Source organism: Triticum urartu, chromosome 6, assembly GCF_003073215.2.
Source record: "Triticum urartu cultivar G1812 chromosome 6, Tu2.1, whole genome shotgun sequence".
In the NCBI taxonomy this organism is placed as follows: domain Eukaryota; kingdom Viridiplantae; phylum Streptophyta; class Magnoliopsida; order Poales; family Poaceae; genus Triticum; species Triticum urartu.
This window is the reverse complement of record NC_053027.1, coordinates 474703330-474713550: the sequence shown is the minus strand read 5'-3', so window position 1 is coordinate 474713550 and position 10221 is coordinate 474703330. Positions and strand designations below refer to the sequence as shown.

General features: G+C 47.1%; 2 protein-coding genes across 4 annotated transcripts; one reads left to right on the top strand and one right to left on the bottom strand.

Annotated features, from left to right (window-relative positions):
* Window positions 1-1486: 1486 nt before the first annotated feature.
* LOC125514347 (diacylglycerol O-acyltransferase 2D-like) lies at window positions 1487-4263 on the top strand. Its single transcript, XM_048679655.1, has 9 exons — window positions 1487-2028; window positions 2139-2213; window positions 2319-2404; window positions 2537-2643; window positions 2762-2917; window positions 3011-3097; window positions 3259-3356; window positions 3491-3578; window positions 3878-4263. Exons 1-9 carry the CDS (start codon window positions 1829-1831, stop codon window positions 3977-3979), a joined length of 999 nt encoding a protein of 332 aa, XP_048535612.1. The 5' UTR covers window positions 1487-1828; the 3' UTR covers window positions 3980-4263.
* Window positions 4264-4748: 485 nt separating this feature from the next.
* Window positions 4749-8522, bottom strand: LOC125514348 (RNA-binding protein 24-like). Of its 3 annotated transcripts, none has more exons than XM_048679657.1 (8): window positions 8103-8522; window positions 7849-7972; window positions 7338-7470; window positions 6426-6468; window positions 6100-6340; window positions 5615-5732; window positions 5437-5529; window positions 4749-5216 (listed from the first exon to the last, which is right to left on the bottom strand). In XM_048679657.1, the coding sequence occupies exons 1-6, from the start codon at window positions 8346-8348 to the stop codon at window positions 5656-5658; spliced, it is 864 nt and encodes a 287-aa protein (XP_048535614.1). In that variant the 5' UTR covers window positions 8349-8522; the 3' UTR covers window positions 4749-5216; window positions 5437-5529; window positions 5615-5655. The 3 variants fall into 3 exon arrangements, with proteins under 3 accessions (XP_048535614.1, XP_048535613.1, XP_048535615.1); XM_048679656.1 differs by having other exon boundaries at window positions 5615-5735; window positions 8103-8520; XM_048679658.1 differs by having other exon boundaries at window positions 5615-5735; window positions 6432-6468; window positions 8103-8519.
* Between the last annotated feature and the right edge of the window lie 1699 nt (window positions 8523-10221).

Here is a 10221-nt window from a genome sequence, read left to right as displayed (position 1 = left end):
CGAGCTCGAGTAAAGGTTCGGCGACGAGGGCGGAAGCGAGCGTGGCGGAGAGATTGAGAGAAGAAGAAGAGAGAATGGGAGTGCACGAGGCAGAGGCCTGGTCCGAGGCCTTTTATAAGGTCGTCATCCGAGTGACTGACTGGTGGACCCAGGCGATCTAAACAAATCCCGCAACAGTCGCGCGCGCAATACGTGGCGAAAAAGGTGGCGCGGGGATCGAGAAGACTTGTCTAATCCATCCCGATAACCTCAGTTCCGTCCATCTGGCGCACTTCCCAAAATTCTAATCCCACGAGATCCGCGGGGAGCAGAACAACCTGTCAGACTGAAGACAAACATCCTCTACACCATCATTCGGAATCCTACCGTGAAAATTCACTCGATAAAACCAAGAATGGACCAAGGCGACTGAGAAAGGAGTCGACGTCCTCACCTCAACTCATTGTTTCAAAATGAGATATACTCGTAGCACAAAGAATGGGTCGGAAGTGTTCCCAACTCTTTCCCCACTCAAACTCTGATCCATTCGGGGGCTAATGATGAAGCTATGTACCTAGGGTAGGGTCATGGATCTGTCCAACATACCCTCCCCAAGGACATCTCTACAAAGAATCAGAAGCAGTCGAAGAGAAACCATCATCCACTCGACCATGAAGATGTGCTCACTCGACCACCTTGAAGACACTCGACCACCAGAAGATGAGAAACTCTCCACTCTGCAACGGTCAAGACTTAAGCCATAGCTTTATGGGCATTTATAACACTTCACTGCAGACGTTACCAGTAACGCCCCTCTTTTATGAACATTGAACCCTATGTAACGGAGGGGGGCTGGGGTCCTGGCGCACTCTATATAAGCCACACCCCCTCCTCTGGGACAGGGGTTCGCACTTTTGTAAACTCACACACATACATATAATCCAGTCGACCGCCTCAGGGCACCATGACGTAGGGTCGTTACTTCATCCGAGAAGGGCCTGAACTCGTAAAACTCGTGTGTACAACTACTCCATAGCTAGGATCTTGCCTCCTCATAGTTACCCCCTATTCTACTGTCAGTCTTAGGACCACGACAGACGCCTACACTACGAGGTACTACCGCTGCTCTGGATACCGCAGGGGAAGGGGACGCTCTCTCACTCTATCTTATCTATCATAGGATGAACTTTTGTGAATTTGTGATCCTATGTTCGGTTAAACTTGCTATGTTTGATCTTTTTTTTGAATAACGTATGCTATGTTCAGTTGTAAATTAAACTGGTTATGTCATGTTGTAAGTTAAACCTGCTATGTCTGATCTATGATCTATGCTATATTTAATTTATCTATGTTATACTTTGATCTTGTTGTGTGTACATGAGTTTGGAGTTCGGATACACGGGGCACGACTGCAGGCACGACCACATGAAGTACTGATGACACGTCTGGATGCCTTGTATACGCTCTTGATACTTCTGAAATGAATGCGCGAACCATCCCGACGAGGCAAAAGAGTCAACCACCCCGAAGGGGACGCGCGGGACGAGGCAGGGACACACCGCCCGCACGGCACCCGGCTGGAAGAAAGAAGAAGAGTCCGCGCGGATCCGCCCCGGCACGGTCCGACGGCTCGCGCCGAGGATTGGCACGGCACCGGCAAACGCAAAGCAAAGTAATCAGGCTGGCAGGAAAAAGGATCGACACACGGCCGTGGACGACTCCGCCCGCACGCCCCCGCGCCACGGACAAAACCACTACCACCGGAGAAGGGGGCAAGCGCGCGCGCGCGACGCACGCGGGAGAAGCCCCCAGTCCTCCTCCTCCCCACCGCACCGAGGCTCCCGGCGGGATGGGCGCGGGGAATGGCCTGAGCAACGGCGCCGCGGCCGGGGCCGAGGCGGCGCCCGACGGGACCACGGTGTTCAGGGCCACGGCCTACTCGCCGCTGCGCACCACGCTGGCGCTGGCGCTCTGGCTGGGGGCCATCCACTTCAACGTCCTCCTCGTCATCGCCTCCCTCTTCCTCCTCCCCCGCCGCGTCGCCGCCATGTCCGTCCACCGATCCACTCCCCCCGTCTCCCTTCTCCTTTCACTATCTGCTGCTGTTCTTGCCGGTTAATCCCTCTTCGCTCACGCTCGTGCTCGTTTCGATGGTGCAGGGTGCTCGGCACGCAGCTCTTCTTCATGCTCCTGCCCCTCAATGACAAGAGCAGGCTGGGGCGCAAGATCGCCAGGTTCGCCTCCTTCCCCCTCCCCCCTCCTCCTCCTCCCCCTTTCAATTCGTCGTCCCGTGCATTGCCATGCTGCCTGGATCTCACATTCGGTGGACGACTCCGCAGATTCATAAGCAAGTACGTCGTTGGGTACTTCCCCGTCACTCTACATGTGGAGGACTACAAGGCCTTTGACCCCAAAAGAGCTTACGGTGAGCTTCCTCTACCCTTTTTTGGGTCTACTAAAATAAAAGGGGGAAGTAAAAGTTGAGCAGGAAAGATTGGAGCCTGCCTTTTTTGTGCAGAGCCGCTCGATTTGTAATTTTACTGTTGTGTGTTTGCAGTGTTCGGTTATGAACCGCATTCTGTTCTGCCCATCGGCCTTGGGGCCCTCCTGGACCTTGTTGGATTCATGCCATTGCCAAAGACCAAGGTCCTTGCAAGCACCGCGGTGAGGAACCCTCTCATTACCTTCCTAAATGTGCACTGTCGATGTCTGATTGAATTCAGTCTTTCGGTAAGTGGTTAGTAGGTGCGCTCTTAATTGGTGAATTTCTGGTTGGCGTTAGGTGTTCTACACTCCGTTCTTGAGGCAGATATGGACGTGGCTGGGGTTGGTTCCAGCTTCTAGAAAGAATTTCAACTCCTACCTTCGAGCTGGTTATACCTGCATCGTAGTGCCTGGAGGTGTGCAGGAGATGCTTCACATGGATCATGATTCAGAGGTCTGCGGCGGTGTTCTTCTTGCATAGTCATTGATGGCATGTTGTTATTAGTCAATTTATGTGGTAATGACCAACAATTCTTGCAATTTTCAGGTTGCCTTTCTGAAATCAAGAAAAGGTTTTGTTAAGATCGCTATGGAGACAGGTTCTCCTTTAGTCCCAGTTTTCTGCTTCGGACAGGTAACGCCACCTCTTTATGCCACATGATATGCAATATTGCATTATCCTTGATTTCATGCATGGGTGCATAATAAATGTTATGTTGATGGAAGTGGATGGGTTGCTGACTTGAACAGGCCACCTAACTTTGAAATGAATATATTTGTGCTATTGTCTATTAGAGCCTTGTGTACAAGTGGTGGAGGCCAGGTGGCAAGTTGATTGTGAAGATTGCTAGAGCAATTAAATTTACTCCAGTTATTTTCTTCGGGAAATACGGGTAATGCTCTTGAATGCATATATCTTCTTCTTTTGGTATATTTCCACTGATCTGATTTGCGTAAATGCCAAATAATTTTGTTTCAGTATTCGTATTGGCATTCATGAGTTTACATGTGTAAATTTGTAATACAGGACTCCCATCCCTTTCGCGACACCACTTCATCTGGTTGTTGGAAGACCAATCGAGGTTCAGAAAAATCCTCAGCCTACATATGATGAGGTGAGAATCATTCTGGGCGTTTTAGCATCCGACCAAAAAAGATTGAGCAAATGTTAGATGTGATTTTGCTATTAAACAGAACTGGAAAACAGATAGTTAAGCGCCCAAGGCCAAAATCTGGTATGCATTTTTGTCATTCTGGACCAAAGCCTCAGTTGCTCGTTAGGGGCATCATTTTCTAGATCTGTTTAAAATATGATGAATGTATGATTTTATCATGTTGGTTTCTTTGCAACTCTGGAAACAAGTTTTGAAACCATGTTCTTGTTTAAGATCCTAACATGTCTTGGTGTTGACAGATAAACGAGGTACATGAACAATTTGTGGTTGCGATGCAAGAACTATTTGAGAAGTACAAGACAAAAGCTGGATATGACAAACTCGAATTGAGGGTTCTATGATGGCCGTTCCAACATCCAGACATAGGATCTTTCAAAGTTGCGTTTACAGGGTTCGGTAGCATTCAAACTGGGGTGTGTTTATGTCAAGCCTTCGCCAGGATTCAGTAGCTCTGAATGTGTAGGAAATCCCAGCAGCTGGAATGACTTGCTCACCTGGCCTTGCAGAACACATAAAAATGTAAAAATTGTATACATTTGCGTGCTCATAAAGCGCTCAAGAGATAAGACATAGGATGTACCAATTGTATATTTGTTTGCTCATAAAGCACCGAGGAGTTTCTTCACATTCATGTAAAAGATGTGTTGGTTCCATTCAGGCGGAGCAGAAAGGATCAAACTTGACAACATGTATACATGTCGGCAGGGCCATTAACCCCAGCAAGAGGGTACACATACCACATGGACATTGTTCACGAACTATTTTTCTTGAATTAACAGCACACCTCAATTGGACCAACAGTACATCTTTTCATGCCACCGAGTTCATGAAAATCCATGATGAGGGGCACCGCATCACTGGACTCGCAGCAGATGGATTTATTATTATTCAAGTACATCAAGACTCCGATCTTGGAACTACCAAGATCAGAGCATCATGAATGTAAATTAGAACTTCTGGGACATATTATAAAACAACAATTTGTTCTGGAACACGGATAAAAATGCACCTTGATCTGATCACCAGTTGTGTAATAACGCAGAGAAGCTCTAATGGGAAGTTGGTACAGACGCAGGACCATCTCCGGCCACCCTTTGGGCAAACTGAACATCCTGCTTACACTCGAGCGGAGCATCATAAATCCATAATGTGGCTATCAATAGGCCTAGTGCGAAACAAGAGTGATAGATCATGACACTGACTTTTGCTTGTGCAAGACTCAAACTTTGCGACACTAAAGCACACTAACTTGGTGACTCTTCAGATGGATACTCATCTCAGTGCCATCAAATCATGACTCATCCCTGATTCTTAAGAGTGCCATCATGACTAATCCCCTTGGTTTAGTCAAACTTACAGGGTGCTGGACTCCATTCCAGCATCCACCATATATCCATGACTTGTCAGATACAGAATCAATAATGCTGTATCTAGACATCGACGATCACAGTCCCCCACCAGGACAGGATTTGAACCAAGCCAGACTGATAAGAGCAGCCGTCGCTCTTGAGATACCGCCCCATCCATCGGGACAGTTCATGATCTCCAGGTACATATGTCGACCATGATAAGGACAACCTGTAGAGTTACATCCCAAAAGTTACTATCAATGAGTAAGAATCAAGTTGCAGGAGCTAAACCAGCATCAACAAAACTAGAATCTGTGTAACAGTTGTATTGATGAACAGACCAAAGTCACGCATGCATGCTCAAATGGGTCCAGTTAGGAGACCATTATCCAAGTGCACTTACGCACTAATCGATGAATGCAAGGATGATTGCTTGATACAACACATACCTTATGAATACAAGGATGATTTTTTCCAGGTAAGAACAAGTGCTGCAAATACAGCAGCACTGTTCTTTTAGTCCTGCTGCAAACTAAAGTTACCTGGCACAAACAAAAAAATCTAGTGTCAGTTACAGCTAGACAGTCAACACGCAAACAAGATAACAACAATCCAGATAAAGCAAACCTCAAGGTATAAATGGTTGGGTGCATAGTTCAGCTTGCTCTTTAGTCTGAACCACTAGCTTGTGTAAACTGAGGTGAGTGGGCTGGTACAACCAAGTGTGGATGGGAGGGAACTGGTGCTGCTACAAAAGCCAAATAAAACATACATTTTCATAAGGCAAATAGCATGCCAGAAAAGATTCAGGAAGAAAAATGGAAAATTATACTCCCTCCGTCCCAAAATTCTTGTCTTAGATTTGTCTAAATACAGATGTATCAAGTCGCGTTTTAGTATTAGATACATCCATATCTAGACAAATATAAGACAAGAATTTTGGGACGGAGGGAGTATTTATGTTAGCATAATAATTCAGAGTGGAAACATATGTTGCTTAGTGAATGCAGTTGGATCTTGAAACCATGTCTGAGTTTATTTGGAAGGCCCTTTCTTTATGATGGAAAAGAAGGCCCAACAAATAGTGGAAATGTGATCTGGAGAAAGCTTACCTACTAAAAAGGGAGCCTGAATGGTGGGACGATTTGTTGGGGATGAATTAATTAAGTTTGACCCAGTGAGATGCACAAATTGATTTCCTGGCATACTGTAACCATGCATCATCGGATAGCCATTGCCCCCACCAGAAATGGATGGGCTCAATTGGCTAAATGGTTGGTTAGCAGTATTTGCTGCAGCTGAGACACCATAAACTGGAACATATTGCTGACCAACATATGGGTTTAATGTACCCTGCAAAGAGACATTTTTTCTAGAATATGTTAATCCTTAGTATGACTTGTGTTCCACAAGAATATTGAAGTTTACATGTTCACACTTTAACCTGTGGATAGATGTATTCAGTCCCATATGTGGAGTAACTGCAAAAAAAGAAGAAAATGAACTGAATGTACTTCTTATGGATTCCAAACAGTGATATTTTGCTCCATGAACTCAAGCAGTTTTGATGATTTGATCATTTTCAAAGGAACAGGGGAAAGAGTGAGTGGGAGTGGGACGGATGATAGATGGCTAACGAGGGACAAGCAATAGCATATGCATAATTTACACAATGTGGGAAAATCAAATACATCTGGTCATACTTTTGTGCCCAAGTGATACATGATGATGGGGAATTGGGAAAAAAACTAGACAAAATATCTTGCAGAGTATGGTTGCATTCTACTCCCTCCGTTCCTAAATATTTGTCTTTCTAGACATTTCAAATGACTACTACATACGGATGTATGTAGACATATTTTAGAGTGTAGATTCACTCATTTTGCTTCGTATGTAGTCACTTGTTGAAATGCCTAGAAAGACAAGTATTTAGGAACGGAGGGAGTAGATTCTAATTTGATCGTTTACATCTTTATTAAATCAAGTACTCCCTCCGTAAAGAAATACAAGAGCATTTAGATCACTAAAGTAGTGATCTAAACGCTCTTATATTTCTTTAGAGAAGAAGTACCTTGGTAGTTAAAATCAGTAAAAGAATTGCAATCTATTTAAATTTTGCAAATTGAAGGGTATAAACATGAACAAATTATATTGAAAAATGGTGAAGAATCGGCCTAAAATGAACATGAAAATCGTGAACAGACAATCTAGGAACAAGATGGAACTTCTAAATACTTCGTCTTATATGCCAGTTTGATAGCATCATTGATACATTGTCAACCCACTGAATTTTCTTAAAAGCTTTGCTTTTTTATACAAGTTGTACTGTACGTTTTGGAAATCATCTTACCTGTATTGTGGAACCGGGAATCCCTGATACTGGTAGTACCCAATCGGAAGTGGTCGCTGCTGACCATAACCCCCTACATAAATGCCCCTTGGGACGGGAACGCCAAAGTAGGAGCCAGCTGATCTTGGCCGCCCTATATAGAATGCATATTTTTAGAACACATGCATATAGAAAGGACATTATTATTACCACATAAACAACCTTTTGGTAAGAAAACCCTAGCCCTTTCCTACCCGTAGTTGAATTCTTGATTTACTTTGCAACATGATGGGGGTTAATTGAATTCCAGAGTAAGTAACTAAGCACCATGAACTCATGTACTAGTCATGTTACAACTTTTGCTAGGGAAGACTCGTGGCAGAACTAATTGATTTAGATTGCACAAGACAACATCAATAAGCAACAACTATGATGCATTAACTTGCAAACAATAGTAACTACTTCGATGAAATGGCCTAAAAAATGTGGGTACAAGCTAGTCCAAATAGGTAGTATTAGAAGAGACTAATACCGAGGGGTGTGGAAGGCTGGGCGCGACCTAGCGACGCCAGGTTACAGTTGGCCCGCCTGCCATCGATGACCGGCGACGGTTCCTCGCAGGCCTTGGTGGCCGCCTCAGCATCGCGGAAGGTCACCTGCGGAGACGACCATGAAACTCGTAAACAATCCAGCACTGCTACAGCGCTTCCAGGAAGACTAACAGGTGGAAGCAGAATTCGACAGCAGCGAAACAGTGGAGGAGGAAGAGGAGGGGCGGGCGCTGACGAAGCCGTATCCTTTGGAGCGGCCGGAGTGGCGGTCGGTGATGACGACGGCCTCGAGGATGTCCCCGAAGCGCTCGTAGAAGCGGCGGAGCCTCTCGCTGGTGGTCTCCCAGGCGAGGCCCCCGACGAAGAGCTTGGTGTGGGTGGTGTCCCCGAAGGGCGAGGCGGGCAGGTGCAGCCCCGAGCTGGAGCTGGACGCCGACGCCGACCCGGACGCCGACCCCGCGTGGTGCTGGTGCAGGGCCATCCGCGAGGCGCGGGCGGATCGGCGGGATTCCTCGGCGCGGGTCGGAGGGGATCTTCGGTCGCCGCGATTCCGGTGCTGCCTCCTGGCGGCGGCGAGAGGGGATTGGGGAGAATCGGGGGGCGGAGTGGGAGAAAAAAAGTGGGGGCGACGAGGGGAAAGGGCGTAGTGATTGGGGCGGGGGCGGGGTTTTGGCGTCCGGTTGGCGCCTCCGCCTGCTCCTGCTCCGGGGACCCACAGCTCACAAAGATGAGCCAACGACTCGACTTTTTCGAATAGGAAACGCGGCTGGGACGCTGGGCTAACCGCGAAATCCAGCTGTGGTAGAGTAGTACCAATTTTTTTATGAGTATATTATTCATCCTCTAACTCTTTCATTCAAGTATAGAAATAGTCTCTCAGCTTCGAAACTACTAAAACTCAGTCTCTCAACTTTTTAAACAGGATACTTTTAGTCCCTCGTATCATTTACAGTGGTTTTAGTATGATTTGAACCTGGTTTTGACTAAAACCGTCCACATGGTCTGGTTTTGACCGTCACGTCACTTAAGTGGCTGAGGGCCTCGCTGCCTCTCTCTCCCGCATTCACTCGATCCTTTTTATCTCGCAAAAACCCTAGAGCAGCGGCGACAGTCTAAAAAGTGGAGCATGGCCCGGTGGAGATTCACGCGCGTTGGTTGCTGGCTGAGCAGGGTGGTGGCTGTGTGGTGGTGGCTAGCTGGGCAAGGAGGCGGCAACAACGACTTAGACGGTGGTGGTTGGCTGTGCAAGGCGGCGCGAGCGATCAGGCGGGGGGGTCCCACAGTGAGTCCCTCGGTTGGCATGCAGATGTCAACCTCGGCCAGTTCAAGTCGCTCACGCGGGTCTTCTTGTTCTTCACCATCGATCCCTTTCGGTCGCTTGTCCCCCATCCCATACCGTGAGGGGCCGTTGGATTATGGGTTGGCGGTGGAGTGTGAGTGTGGCAACAAGGCAACTAGATGGATATCATGGAGGGATGCTAATCCTGGAAGAAGGGATTTGAAATGTATGCGGGACCAGGTGCACTTAGTCGTCTGATCGTGAATGGGAGAAGGAGGATCGAGAGAACGCGAGGGAGGGAGAGCCGGCGGGTACACTCAGTCGCTTAAGTGACGTGGCGGTCAAACCAGGTCACGTGGACGTTTTTATTCAAAACCAGGTCCACGTCATATTAAAACCACTACAGGTGTTATGAAGGACCAAAAGTATCCAATTTAAATAGTTGAGGGACTGAATTTTAATGGTTTTGAAGTTGAGGGATAATTTCTATAGTTTAGACAGAGTTGAATGACGGAAATATACTTATCTTTTCTTTTCGGATTCAATAACTTCCGAACGACCAGTATTCTATCGTCCCGTCCCGAACGTGCGCAGCGCCGTTGGATTTTTTGCACAGATCGTAAAGAGACTAGGGGCTTCACGTCACGTCTTGTCCCTGTTCGGTGAAACAGGCGTCGTCCCCGAACACCCTCAACGGCACACTCCTCTTATCCCTTTCCTTTTACCCCACCACCTGTTCTCACTTTCTCCCAGTCTCATCCCCTTTCCCCTCCGCTGACCAGCGTAACATTCCCCGCGACGCGCACCCCGCCACCACTCCCCAGTGACGAGCTCCTACAAATCTACCAGCGTGCAGGACCGGGACATAGCTCGAGCTTGACCATTACGGCGGCTCACTGCACAAGCCCCTTGTGTTGGCTACATCCATGTTCAGGTAGCACCTTTGCTCAACCTTTGTTTGTTCATTTTTGTTAGTTTATCTCTTCAATTGCCATGTGATTCCCCCAGGAATGCATAACCGATTTTTTTTGTGATTCTCATATCAGTGCAATATTTATAGTTCTGCCATGGAACT

What these genes read in the sequence shown, in the direction of transcription:
- LOC125514347 (XM_048679655.1), top strand. Translation starts at nt 1,829, where the DNA reads ATGGGCGCGGGGAATGGCCTGAGCAACGGCGCCGCGGCCGGGGCCGAG. An exon ending in AGGTCCTTGCAAGCACCGCG is followed by an intron (nt 2,644 to 2,761) that starts GTGAGGAACCCT and finishes GGTTGGCGTTAG; the next exon opens with GTGTTCTACACTCCGTTCTT. An exon ending in ATTTTCTTCGGGAAATACGG is followed by an intron (nt 3,357 to 3,490) that starts GTAATGCTCTTG and finishes TTTGTAATACAG; the next exon opens with GACTCCCATCCCTTTCGCGA.
- LOC125514348 (XM_048679656.1), bottom strand. Translation starts at nt 8,348, where the DNA reads ATGGCCCTGCACCAGCACCACGCGGGGTCGGCGTCCGGGTCGGCGTCG. An exon ending in CCAGCCTTCCACACCCCTCG is followed by an intron (nt 7,471 to 7,848) that starts GTATTAGTCTCT and finishes CATTCTATATAG; the next exon opens with GGCGGCCAAGATCAGCTGGC. An exon ending in TTCCCGGTTCCACAATACAG is followed by an intron (nt 6,469 to 7,337) that starts GTAAGATGATTT and finishes CTTTTTTTGCAG; the next exon opens with TTACTCCACATATGGGACTG.